The 14,435-nt window shown below is 43.5% G+C and overlaps 1 protein-coding gene and 1 pseudogene across 1 annotated transcript in view; one reads left to right on the top strand and one right to left on the bottom strand.

Annotated features, from left to right (window-relative positions):
• Positions 1-1,396, bottom strand: part of LOC100297728 (cardiolipin synthase (CMP-forming)-like) — a 41,006-nt pseudogene extending 39,610 nt beyond the window's left edge.
• Positions 1,397-1,483: 87 nt separating this feature from the next.
• The window catches only part of HEPHL1 (hephaestin like 1), a 91,601-nt gene continuing 78,649 nt past the window's right edge, over positions 1,484-14,435 (top strand). Inside the window, exon 1 of the mRNA NM_001192511.3 lies at positions 1,484-1,653. Coding sequence (NP_001179440.2) covers positions 1,484-1,653 — 170 coding nt within the window. The remainder of the gene's footprint in view (positions 1,654-14,435) is intronic.

Raw genomic sequence — 14,435 nt, 5'->3', positions numbered from 1 at the left:
TCATGACCCCATGGACAGTAGCCTGCCAGACTTCTCTATTCATGGAATTCTCCAGGAAAGAATACTGGAGTGGGTTGCCATGCCTTCCTCCAGGGGATCTTCACGACTTAGCAAGTGACTTAGTAAGAGTTATTTGTATATTTTTGGATAACAGTTCTTTATCAGACATGTCTTTTGCAAGTATTTTCTCTAAGTCTGTGGCTTTTCTTCTCATTCTTTTGACAGTGTCTTTTACAGAGTAGACATTTATTTTTGAAGTTTAGCTTATCCATTATTTCTTTTATGGGTTGTGTCTTAGGTGTTGTATCTAGAAAGTTATCAATCCCAAGCTCATCTAGATTTGCTCCTAGGTCATCCTTTAAATTTTCTGAATAATCCCTCTGCCCCCATTTTACAAACTTAGAGAGATCGAGTTATTATCCAGAGCCACTCAATCAGTAAATGGTGGGACTGGATTCAAACACAGGTCTGTTTAACCTCAAAGCCCAGCCAGGAGGGCATCTCCTTCCTTCCAGGGCTGCTGTCTCAAAAGCAACTCTGCAGGGGAATCAGACTGGCTGTCTTCCAGGGTTGGATGAGGTCTCTTTCAATACGGAGATTCTAGGTCACAGATCCGAGTAAACAGGTGAATGGGCATTCTCCTTCTTCTCCCTTATGATTTTTCTTCATCCTGAGAAAGGCAGCTCCCTGCCCTTGGGGGTGATGGACTGTAAAATTTTGACTGAACTAGGGGGTTTGGGTGCCTCGTTTTTGTTGATGGGATTTGAGAGAATCCGAGGGAGATGGTGCATGAGCAAATGGAGAATTAGTGAGGTTTTACAATGTTGTTATAAACTTTATGATGTGAGTTGATTGTTTCATGTAGCCTCATAAAACAAGCTGGAGATGGCGGGGGGTGATTACATCACTCCCTTTGCCTGTGGGACAGAGATGAAGCTTTCCCTGGTGCATGGGATTGTTTCCTGGTGCTCCATGCAGACCAGCCTAGTTTTCCAATCTTAATATATTCCTTTAAGTAGGTGTAGAGGAAACAGAGGAAGCAGGAGGAAGGTATCAGCTTAACTTTTTGCACTGACATTCTTCCTGGAGAAGGAGATGGCAACCCACTTCAGTATTCTTGCCTAGAGAAACCCATGGACAGTGGAGCCTGACTGGCTACACACAGTCCTTGCAAATTCCTGGCAAAGATAAAAGACCAATGTCACAGCAGAGCACCGAGACTTACAGAACCAAACCTGTTTGGTTTGTACAGTAAGTAAATAAGCCAGTTATGCATTTCCTGGACAGCTGGCAAAAGTTTGGTCACCATAGCCACTACCTCATCGAGCTTACACAAGTTGTCAGCCTCTGTCCCAACCCCAAACTCCTTGAGGAGGAGGAGCTGGGCCTTGTCCATTCCTTATTTATAACTGGCTGGGAGTGAGGGGGAGGGACAGGCAGGGTTGGTCCCTGTGCAGGCTGCTGGCCCAAGTTACATCCACAAATGCCTTGGAAGTGGCAGGCTGACAGCATCCTTCTTCTCACACTCCTGGGTCTGTCTGGGCTGGTTGGCGCAGTCACCAGAACATACCACATTGGGATTGTGGAAGAATACTGGAACTATGTGCCCCAAGGGAAGAATGTCATTACTGGGAAAAGCTTCGCAGAAGACAAGTGAGTGAACTTGGGGTCCTCAGAGACTCCAGTTTGTATTCCTTGGGTTGCTACAATGGATGGTGGTGGTGGTGTTTACTTACTCAGTGGTGTCCAACTCTTTGGGACTCCATGGACTGTAGCCCACCAGGCTGCTCTGTCCATGGGATTTTCTTGGCAAGAATACTGGAGTGGGTTTCCATTTCCTTCTCCAGGGGATCTTCCTCATCCAGGAGTCAAACTCCTGTCTTCTGCACTGGCAGGCAGGTTCTTTATCAATGAGCCACCTGGGAAGCCCGTACAATGGGTATGAGTTGATCTAGATCAACAGGAAGGCTTTGTGTTTGCTTAGAGAGCGCTTGCATGGGCAAGTGTATAATTTGGGAGAGAGATTCTTAGTTCTATCTGTTCACTTTGTCTGTAGAGTCATATACACAACCAGGTGTTCTGAATAATGAACTATTTTTTTATATGGGCAATTTTCCCTAGATACCACTAAGAACTTCTAGGGACTCTGGACTCACTTTGCCCAAAAAAGTTAAACTTTGGGATAAAAATTTGAGAATTTTCAAGAATTCTTGACTGTTAAAATACACAGTGTTTTCTTAGTTTTAATTTTTGGAATGAAACATAATCATTAGAGATAAATATGCCATAGGTAGTTACACTTTGGTTTTGGTTTGCAATATTTATTTATTTATTTATTTATTTTTTTTCTCTTTTAGAGAATACATTTTTTTTCTCTAATTTTATTTTATTTTTAAACTTTACATAATTGTATTAGTTTTGCCAAATATCAAAATGAATCCGCCACAGGTATACATGTGTTCCCCATCCCGAACCCTCCTCCCTCCTCCCTCCCCATACCATCCCTCTGGGCCGTCCCAGTGCACCAGCCCCAAGCACCCAGCATCATGCATCGAACCTGGACTGGCAACTCGTTTCCTACATGATATTTTACATGTTTCATTGCCATTCTCCCAAATCTTCCCACCCTCTCCCTCTCCCACAGAGTCCATAAGACTGTTCTATACATCAGTGTCTCTTTTGCTGTCTCGTACACCGGGTTATTGTTACCATATTTCTAAGGTTTGCAATATTTAAAAGATGGGGGCAGTTGTAGTAGATTTGGCTGGTATTTTAAGGGTTTCCTTGAGCCCACTTAAAAATGGCTTTATTTTGCTGGTGAGAAATTTGTTCCAGCCCCAATCCAGTCAGTCTGAGGGCAGTATTTATCCTCAGAGCCCAGGGCATAGCTGGGTGAGATGGTGCTGCAACATTCTTTGTTCCTGACTTTTTAATTTTTGCACAAAGCAGCCCTTGCTCCCCTTCGTCCTCCCAGGGGGAGGAATAATCTTAATAATAATCTTAATTTATTAAGATCTTAATCTAAGATAGTAATCTTAACTTAATAATAATAATCTTAATTTGTTCCCTTGAGCTCCCTCTGAAATCAGCTTCTGATTTCAGAAGTCCCATCAGGCATATTTTCAACATTGTAGTTCTTAGAACATCTTTGAAGATATTTTGGAAATAGTTGTATATTCACATACTTGTTCCTTTCCTTTTTTTTAAAAAGACATTTATTTATTTAAATTGTGCTGGGTCTTCACTGAGGTGTTCAGGCTTCTCTATTTGTTGCACATGGGCTCCAGAGAGCAGAGGCTCAGTAGTTGCCACTCGAGTTCTCTGTTGCAGTGTGTGGGATCTTAGTTCCCCGAACAGGGTTCGAACCCTGGCCGCCTGCCTTGGAAGCTGAGAGTCTTAACCACTGGACCACCAGGGAAGTTCTGATCTCTCTTTCCTGATAGGCAGTGCCCAGCGCATTCAACATCCAGGTTTCATCTTCTAGCTGCTAAGATTCATGGGGTCTGTCAAATCTGTAAGAGTCAGGTCCTCCTGCCCTGGGGGAAGACCAAAGATCCAGTTGGCTTGGACCCATGGCTTCCAGGCTTTCTAACAACACAAAAGGGGCATAGTCATGTTTTGCTTATTCAAAAAGGATGGTGCTTATGCCAGGCTACCGAGAAAGACTTTTTCTTAAGCTTTGTACCAGGAAATTTTGTCCAGGGGGCTATTTCCAGAAAAGACTCTTGACTTCTTTGTATTTCACATCTGCAGACTGTTGACTGTGGTAGTTTGTACTGTAACAAATGGAGCTGAGATTTTAAGGTTCCCCTAACTCCCAGCAGCCTTCCCTAAAAGTAGAGCTTGGTTATCCTCAAAAAGGGCTCAATAGAAAAACTGATCATTGTCAGTTGCTATTGGATGGGAAACTATTCAAGACGTATACTTTGAGGGCACTGAGCATAGGCTTTAAGCTCAATGGGATGTTGGACTGCCTTTCCATAGGCACAGAATTCTTTCTCCTAAAATGCTCATGTCATTAGCACTGTTCAGTAGCATTGATTCTGACCCAGGGATTCCACAAGCAATTTTCAATTCATTACTGCATACAGTTGTTATTATTCCCACTCTACAAACAAGGAACTGAGGCTCTGAGGTTAAGTATGTGCCAGAGTTTACGGTGTAAAACGCATCACCAAATTCACGTTCCTTTGGCTTCAGAGCTAATATTTTTTCACTGTGAAACTTTTTCTTGGCAAAGGTGATCCTTTCCCACTGAATTAAACTCAACTTTGAGGGAAGTAGGAATTGCAGTAAAAACAACTTTCTAGAGAGACCAAATTCTTTACCAAGGGCAGGTTTAGTCTCACTTGTCACTCTTTTCAGAAAAACGTTGAAAATGATCACTGGTGTCAGTGACCAAACCAGTCACCTGGGTTTATTCAAACACCCAAAGTACTTTATCTATTTTTACAATTTTATTTTATATGGGACTACTCGATGGACATGAGTCTGAGTGAACTCCGGGAGTTGGTGATGGACAGGGAAGCCTGGCGTGCTGAAATTCATGGGGTCGCAAAGAGTCAGACGCGACTGAGCAACTGAACTGAACTGACAGTTGATTTACAATGTTGTGTTATGTCAGTTTATGGCACTGATTCAGTTTTACATATATCTATTCTTTTTCAAATTCTTTTGTCATTTAGGTTATTATAGAATACTGGATTCCCTGTGTTACACAGTAAGACCTTGTTGGTTATCTATTTCGAATGTAGTACTGTGTATATGTCAATCCCAAGCTCCCAGTTTATCCCCCCACCCACTTCCCTTTTGGTAACCATAACTTTGTTTTCTATGTCTGTGAGTTTATTTAAAGACTCAAAGTACTTTAAATAATCAAATACTAAGATACCATTTTCACAAGGCTGGGTGCAAGAAGAAGTTAGGGGCTTTCTATTGATCATTTCAGCCAGCAGATGGGGCTTTGAAGAAATTACAATAAAATGTACAAAAATAGTTATGGTGAAAAAGAAAAAAAAAAAGCAGGCATGACTAAAACACAGTTTGGCATCAGATTAGAGTGAGGTTGTTTAACAAATGTTGTGGTTCCCTGGAGGAGGATTCCTGCCCTTTAGGAGCAGCTGGCATGCTAGATATCATACCCGGAAGGCCAAGGTTCCCACGTGTTTCCTTCTGGTGTGTCGAGGGGCAGTGTTTATGTAGGGCAGACTCCTGACTCGAAAGGGGGGCCTGGGTGAGGCTGTGACATGTGCTGGCTTTTAGTAGTAATCATGCCAGGAAGTAATCATGCCACGCATGTGGCTAGTGGTTCAGGGCAAGTTTCTAAGAAGGCACAGTTGTGGTTGGCTGCTGACTCTTGCTTGAAGACCACAGGACACATGTCTCAGGGGCTATGATTCACAAGTGTCATGGTGTCACAGGTGACACCTATGAAATTGTCACAAAATATGGAGTTCACTATGTGCACTCTGCGTTGCAACACCTTTCCCTGGAGCAAGGGGTCATCTTGGGTGATGTAACCATGCCTCTCACTCGGCTTCGGCAGGATGAGTAGACAGCATTTCTTAGGACACTCTGCTCCTTAGATATTCAGTTCAGTTCAGTTCAGTTCAGTCGCTCAGTCGTGTCTGACTCTTTGCGACCCCATGAATCACAGCACACCAGGCCTCCCTGTCTATCACCAACTCCCAGAGTTCACTCAGACTCACGTCCATTGAGTCAGTGATGCCATCCAGCCATCTCATCCTCTGTCGTCCCCTTCTCCTCCTGCCCCCAATCCCTCCCAGCATCAGAGTCTTTTCCAATGAGTCAACTCTTTGCATCAGGTGGCCAAAGTACTGGAGTTTCAGCTTTAGCATCATTTCTTCCAAAGAAATCCCAGGGCCGATCTCCTTTAGAATGGACTGGTTGGATCTCCTTGCAGTCCAAGGGACTCTCAAGAGTCTTCTCCAACACGACAGTTCAAAAGCATCAATTCTTCGGCCCTCAGCTTTCTTCACAGTCCAACTCTCACATCCATACATGACCACAGGAAAAACCATAGCCTTGACTAGACGGACCTTTGTTGGCAAAGTAATGTCTCTGCTCTTGAATATGCTATCTAGGTTGGCCATAACTTTCCTTTCAAGGAGTAAGCGTCTTTTAATTTCACAACTTAGATATTCACAACCAGAAAATGCCCAGTGTTTAGAAATCCATGACAGCCGAATTTCTGTCATTGCTCTTTCCACTGTCGTGGCTCTTTCTAGGAAAAGGCCTAGAACAGCAAACAAGAGGCCTGACTTCTAGTCCTTGCTTTGTCCCCAATTTGCTGTGTAACCTTGAACATGTCGCATAATCTCTGTGAACATCAGTTTCCTTACTTTGTATAATGTGCATGTGTGTGCTAAGTCACTTCAGTTGTGTCCAACTCTTTGTGACCCTACCAACTGTAACCCATCAGGCTCCTCTGTCCGTGGGGATTCTCCAGGCAAGAATACTGGGGTGGGTTACCATGCCCTCCTCTAGGGGATCTTTTAGATCTAGGGGTTGAACCTGCGTCTCTTACATCTCCTGCACTGGGAAGCGGGTTCTTTACCATAGCACCACCTGCGAGGTCCAGAAATATAATCCTTAAAGTCACCTGAGAAGTATAATTCCCAGGCATCAGAAATAATTTTCAAAATGGGAGAAGGGCATTGAAACATGTAAATCATCATATGTGAAATGAATCGCCAGTCCAGGTTCGATGCATGATACAGGGTCCTTGGGGTTGGTGCACTGGGTTGACCCAGAGGGATGGGATGGGGAGGGAGGTGGAAGGGGGGTTCAGGATGGGGAACACATGTACACCCATGGTGGATTCAAGTCTATGTATGGCAAAACCAATACAATATTGTAAAGTAAAATTAATAAATAAATAAACAGGAAAAAAAAGATCATATCTGAACACACACACACACACACACAAAAGAAAGAAAATTAGAGATACCAAGGGAACATTTCATGCAAAGATGGGCTCAATAAAAGACAGAAATGGTATGGACCTAACAGAAGCAGAAGAGATTAAGAAGAGGTGGCAAGAATAGACAGAAGAACTATACAAAAAAGATCTTCATGACCCAGATAATCACGATGGTGTGATCACTCACCTAGAGCCAGACATCCTGGAATATGAAGTCAAGTGGGCCTTAGGAAGCATCACTACAAACAAAGCTAGTGGAGGTGATAGAATTCCAGTTAAACTATTTCAAATCCTAAAAGATGATGCTGTGAAAGTGCTGCACTCAATATGCCAGCCAATTTGGAAAACTCAGCAGTGGCCACAGGACTGGAAAAGGTCCATTTTCATTCCAATCCCAAAGAAAGGCAATGCTAAAGAATGCTCAAACTACTGCACAATTGCACTGATCTCACACGCTGGTGAAGTAATGCTCAAAATCCTTCAAGCCAGGCTTCAGCAATACATGAACCATGCCAGGTGTTCAAGCTGGTTTTAGAAAAGACAGGGGAACCAGAGATCAAATTGCCAACATCCGCTGGATCATCAAAAAAGCAAGAGAGTTCCAGAAAAAACATCTATTTCTGCTTTATTAACTATGCCAAAGCCTTTGACTGTGTGGATCACAAAATTCTGAAAGAGATGGGAATACCAGACCACCTGACCTGCCTCTTGAGAAACCTGTGTGCAGGTCAGGAAGCAACAGTTAGAACTGGCCATGGAACAACAGACTCCTTTTCCAAATAGGAAAAGGAGTAGGTCGAGGCTGTATATTGTCACCCTGCTTATTTAACTTATATGCAGAGTACATCATGAGAAACGCTGGGCTGGAAGAAGCACAAGGTGGAATCAAGATTGCCGGGAGAAATATCAATAACCTCAGATATGCAGATGACACCACCATTATGGCAGAAAGCGAAGAAGAACTAAAGAGCCTCTTGATGAAAGTGAAAGAGGAGAGTGAAAAAGTTGGCTTAAAGCTCAACATTCAGAAAACTAAGATCATGGCATCTGGTCCCATCACTTCATGGCAAGCAGATAGGGAAATAGTGTCAGACTTTATTTTTTTGGGCTCCAAAATCACGTCAGATGGTGACTGCAGCCATGAAATTAAAAGACGCTTGCTCCTTGGAAGGAAAGTTATGACCAACCTAGACAACATATTAAAAAGCAGAGACATTACTTTGCCAATAAAGATCCTTCTAGTCAAGGCTATGGTTTTTCCAGTAGTCATGTATGGATGTGAGAATTGGACTATAAAGAAAGCTGAGCGCCAAAGAATTGGTGCTTTGAACTGTGGTGTTGGAGAAGACTCTTGAGAGTCCCTTGGACTGCCAGGAGATCCAACCAGTCCATCCTAAAGGTGATCAGTCCTGGGTGTTCATTGGAAGGACTGATGTTGAAGGTGAAACTCCAGTATTTTGGCCACCTGATGCCAAGAGCTGACTCATTTGAAAAGATCTTGATGCTGGGAAAGATTGAAGGCAAGATAAAGGGACGAAAGAGGATGAGATGGTTAGGTGGCATCACTGACTCAATGGACATGAGTTTGGGTAAACTCTGGGAGAGGGTGAAGGACAGGGAGGCCTGGCTTGCTGCGGTTCATGGGATTGCAAAGAATTGGACACAACTAAGCAACTGAACTGAACTGACTGACTAACTGGTGGCTCAGTGCATAGAATCCTGCCAATGCAGGAGACATGGGTTTGATCCCTGGGTCAGGAAAATCTGCTTGAGAAGGGAATGGTTACCCACTCCAGTATTCTTGCCTGGAGAATTCCATGGTCAGAGAGATGGGGTGTAGTCTTTGGAGCCTCATAAGAGTCGCACATGACTTATCAACTAAACAACAACACCAAACATTAATTGAATGTATGATGATATTAAAGAACTATTTTTCATTTTTTTAGGTGTGATAATGATATACTAGTTATATTTTAAGAGCTTATATTTAGAGGTAGTTACTAGGGTATGTGGGCTTCCCAGGTGGCTCTAGTGGTAAAGAACCCACCTGCCAATGCAGGAGATATAAGAGATGTGGGTTTTATCCCTGAGTTCCATCTCTGGGTAAGGAAGATCCCTTGGAGGGGGCATGGCAACCCTCTCCAGTATTGTCTGGAGAATCCCATGGACAGAAGAACCTAGTGGGCTACAGTCCATAGAGTGGCAAGGAGTCAGACATGAATGAAGTGACTTAACACACATGCATGCATGTGCTAGGGTATTTATATAAAAGTGATATAATTTGTTTCAAAATAATCTCAAAGAAGGAATTAGGTAAGGATACAAAATGAGATAAGATGGGCTACACACTGAAACGTGTATATTACCATATGTAAAATAGATGACCAGTGCAAGTTTGATACATGAAACAGGACACTCAAAGACTGTGCTCTGGGACAACCCAGAGGGATGGGGTGGGGAGGGAGGGGGAGTGGGGTTTAGGATGGGAGCAGGGGACACAAATGCACCCGTGGCTGATTCATGTTGATGTATGGCAAAACCCACCACAATGCTGTAAAGTAATTAGCCTCCAATTAAATAAATAATTAAAAAAAACTAAATGAAAAATATGTTATCTGACTTTCTGGTTGGAGAAAATTTTTTGCAATGCAAGGAGAAAGATGCTTTACAAATGTTCACCCTAGAAATCAAGAATTGGAGAAGTTGAGGTTTGACAGAAAACTACAAAATTCTTAAAGCAATTATCCTTCAATTAAAAAATAAATAAATGGAAAAAAAAGAGTTGGAGAAGTCCTAAGAGTGGGGATAAGTGACAGTTTTTAAAGTATTCTATACTTTTATTTATCCATTCATTGTCCCCCGCCTTTTAAGAATGATCTCCAATTGTTCACCCACAAAATATTTTATTCCCCAGAGTCCTGGCTTATTCTCATAACATTCCTTCCTAACCCCTCATGCAGCCTGGTGACTTTATCTGGCCTTGAACACGGCATGTACCCCACCCTGCTTTGCTCTTTAGGGGTTTGGTGTACCCCAGTCGCCTCCTTACCTGGAGAAGGAGGATGGTGGAAAAGGTCCAGGGTATGTGTAATAAACTCCCCAACCCTACACAGAGCTCTGTCAGTGACAATGACCCATGGAGAACTAAGCCAGCTCACTCACTTGGGATCCTTACAGTAAGAACTAATCCCTGTCAGTTTAGTTGTTCTGGTTGCTTTGTGTTTAAATAAGGGGAATGGGCAAAAATTAAGGGGAAAGGAAGGTGAATGCCAAAGTTTCAGTGATATAAAAAAGCTCGGAAACCAAAATGAGGCAGGGCCAAGAGCCTAATAAATTCTGGTTCACAGGGATGAGATAGGAAATAAACTGAAATTCTTTCATGAAGATATGACAGCAGTCAGATGGTGCAATTTAACTTCCCAAGTTGGTACCTTTGCTTGATCATAGGGGTCAAAAATGTAATTAAGGCTATAAGAACTAATGTCTCCTAGAAGGTATAAGATTTAGGAGTCATAGTCTATTTAAAATTTGGGAGAATGGCTTTGAAACATGTATAATATCATGTATGAAATGAGTCACCAGTCCAGGTTCAATGCACGATACTGGATGCTTGGGGCTGGTGCACTGAGATGACCCAGAGGAATGGTATGGGGAGGGAAGAGAGAGGAGGGTTCAGGATGGGGAACACATGTATACCTGTGGCGGATTCATTTTGATATATGGCAAAACCAATACAATACTGTAAAGTTACAAAAGAAAATAAAATAAAATTTTCCTCCTGATGAATGTATTCCTCCTCTTCCCCACTGGGCGTAATGAGGACACAAGGCTCCTTTAATTGGCCTGGGGATGATGTCAGCATTTGATGCACTCCTGCCGGTGCTGCTCCTAAAATGCTTAATGAAGATGTGACTGTGCTTCCGTGGTGGAGCCTGGTCTTTAATGGAGCCAGAGAGGATCACCTTACTTAAGCTACAGTTCTCACCAAGCTCTCCTTAGGCCACCAACACTCAGGCAGGCTTTTTTTCTTCCCAGTGAAATATAGGGGTTTTCATGGGTGCTGACTCATAAGCAGAATCATTCTTGGACACAAGTGAAACTGATCACTGCTCAAACTCCACTTAGGGTCTGTGAAGGGAGTTTACCCACCTCCATCATCACCGTGGCAGCCCAGCCAATGGCAAAGGGTTTTGAGCATCACCTATGAGCAGGTCCTATGATGGGAGTGAGGACGTTCTTGTATGTTTATATGAAAGAAGAGCCAATGAAGGGAAGCAGGAGGGGGAAGAGAAAGGCTTTGGTAAATTTTGAAATAAAGAGAAGGATATCACCTCATTAGTACTTCGTTTTATTTTATTTTATTTTTTTGTACGTTTTTGCGCTACATTGGGTGTTAGTTGTGTCATGTGGGATCTTCCACTGTGATACTCAGGCTTCTTCTACTTGTGGTGTGTGGGCTCCAGAGCACATGGGCTCAGTAGTTGTGGTGTGCGGGCTTAGTTGCCCCAGGACATATGGGATCTTAGTTCCTTGACCAGGGATTGAACTGCCTTCACTGCACTGGAAGGCAGATTCCTAACAACTGGACCACCAGGGAAGTCCCCTGATATGTGGTCATTTGCAAGACAAACACAGTTGCTTTCAATTCCCTGAAGAACTGGGCTGCTACCTAAATGATATCAAAAGATTGATTTGACCAACTACCTTTTTTACAATTTTGTTTTTTTATATCAGTAGGAGAAGGCAATGGCACCCCACTCCAGTACTCTTGCCTGGAAAATCACATGGACAGAGGAGCCTGGTAGGCTGCAGTCCATGGGGCCGCTAAGAGTCAGACACAACTGAGTGACTTCACTTTCACTTTTCACTTTCATGCACTGGAAAAGGAAATGGCACCCCACTCCAGTGTTCTTGCCTGGAGAATCCCAGGGACGGGGGAGCCTGGTGGGCTGCCGTCTATGGGGTCATGCAGAGTTGGACACGACTGAGGTGACTTAGCAGCAGCACCAGCAGGAAAATTTCCAACTAAACTGGAAATCAAAAGATCTATTCTAGATCTATTCTAGAACTTTAGGGATCAGTCTATAGTGTCTTCAAATGTTTGCAGAAGGACCTCTTTCTGAGTGCACAAGTCAAACTCAGACCAGTTTACCCTTGGTCAAAAACGAAACCAACCAACAGATGCTCACTTTCAAATTTTGGCTTCTATCTTGTCAGCAGAAAATATTTATGTGTTCGGCCTGAGGCCTTGTGAATCTCTTGGAGTTGCTGTTATTTTCTATATCAGTTAGTGGTTGCTTTTGGCTGCCAGTAAAGATAAGAATGCTGCTGCTGCTAAGTCACTTCAGTCGTGTCTGACTCTGTGAGACCCCATAGATGGCAGCCCACCAGGCTCCCCCAGTCCCTGGGATTCTCCAGGCAAGAACACTGGAGCAGGTTGCCATTCGCTTATCTAGAGTGGCTTAAATAAATGAGGATTTGATACTCTTATGAAAGAAATTTTACAAGATGCCAGAGTAGCCTGGCCTGCTGGTGAGTGTGGGGCTCTGGCATTAACTGAGAGGCCTAGGATTCTTGCTCTGTTTACTCAGTAAGTAATTGAGTCTTTTTGAAAAAAGTAATTTTTTGTCACGTTGGGTCTTCATTGCTGTGCGAGCTTTCTCTACTTTCGTTGAGCAGGATCTACTCTTTGTTAAAGTGAGTGCATCTCATTGTGGTGACTTCTCTTGTTGTGGCTTGCGGGCCCTAGCCACTCAGGCTTAAGTAGTCATGACGCACTGGCTTAGCTACTCCACCACACATGGAATCTTCCAGAACCAGGAATCAAACCTGTGTCCCCTGCATTCGAGGTGGACTCTTATTCACTGTACCACCAGGGGAGTCCCAGTTGAGTCTTTTTTTCCCCCCTTAATTTTCTCATCAGTGATATGGGGATAATGACAGTACTTGCATGGGGAAGGGATATATTCATTTCCTGTAGCTATTGTGACAAATTACCACAAACAACAGAAGTCTGTTCTCACCCTGTCCTGGAGGCAGAATGTCTGAAATGAAGCTGTTGGCAGGACTTCCTCCGCAATTCCTCTGGAGGCGCTAAGGAGAATCCACCCATTGCCTCAGTTTCTGGGGGCTGCTAATAATTCTTGGCTTGTGGTTGCATCATTCCACCCTTTGCCTCCATCTTCATATCATCTCCCCTGTGTGTGTCTAATCCCCTTCCTATGAGAACATTTTTGGAGCAACCAAGACACTTGCTTCTTGGAAATAAAGCTATGACAAACCTAGACAGAACTAAAAAGCAGAGACATCACTTTACCAACAAAGGTCTACCTAGTCAAAGCTATGGTTTCCAGTAGTCATATACGGATGTGAGAGTTGGACCATAAAGAAAGCTGAGCACCAAAGAATTGATGTTTTTGAATTGTGGTGCTGGAGAAGACTCTTGAGAGTCCCTTGGACCACAAGGATTGGATTATCTCAGACCATCTTCTCATCTCATAATCCTTAACTTAATTAAACCTGCAAGGACTCTTTCTCCAAAGAAAGGGATTAGGATGTGGACTTATCTTTGAGAGTCATCATCAGCTATCACAGTGGGTATCAGGAGATTTGTCAGTGCTCAGGTGTGGTGCCGGCACTGGGTTAGCACTCAGGAAATGTTTGTCATCATATTGCTCACCTGTCTCGAGGGGCTCTCTGGAGAGCAAGATACCTGTGCCAGTGATACCTCAGATGGTCACATTTTCTTCTTTCCTTTTGAGGTAGACCATTTTTAAAGTCTCTACTGAATTTGTTACAATACTGCATCTGTTTTATGTTTTGGTTTTTTGGCCACAAGGCATGTGGGATCCTAGCTCCCCAACCAGGGATCAAACCCACACCCCCTGCTTTGGAAGGGGAAGTCTTAACCACTGGACTTTCAGGGAAGTCTCGCATTTTCCTCTTTTCTAATTAGAGCTTTGCCAGAAGCAATCAAAACTCCCCAGACTCCCCCTGATCTAGTGCTCACTCTCCCAGAGGGCATATGTGGGGCTCCACATCTCATTCACCCCTTGTGTTGGCTCTGCCATGCTCAGCGGTTTACAGCCAAGGAAACTGGGGTTCAGAGAAATCAAGTAACTTCCCCAAGATCTCACAGTTGTTAAGTGGGGCACTGGGACTCAGGCTCCTTCTCTTTTCCCTTTACTGTTTGGATTTGGTGCCTGGGGGGCTTCTGTGGAATAAGGTGGGAGAAGGGGGAACTCAAGACTTAGGTGATGTTGGAGGAACCAGGGTGAGTTCTCCCTGAATTAATACTTCAAAAACTATTCATCTAATTAGGAAGAGTGTGGCTGGCCCCCAAATGCAGCTTGAAACCACCATCTCCACCCTTCCTTTTGCCAAGTAGCACTCATCTCAGTCTAGTCTTGGTGAGCGCGTTTTCTCCTTGGTGAACTGCATCCCATCTCAAGCTCAGACAACACAACTTGTCCTTATTGTGACAAGTTGATCT

The sequence above is a fragment of the Bos taurus genome, chromosome 29, assembly GCF_002263795.3.
Source record: "Bos taurus isolate L1 Dominette 01449 registration number 42190680 breed Hereford chromosome 29, ARS-UCD2.0, whole genome shotgun sequence".
Lineage (NCBI taxonomy): Eukaryota > Metazoa > Chordata > Mammalia > Artiodactyla > Bovidae > Bos > Bos taurus.
Note: the sequence above shows the minus strand (reverse complement) of the source record. Positions and strands in the feature narration are given on the sequence as shown.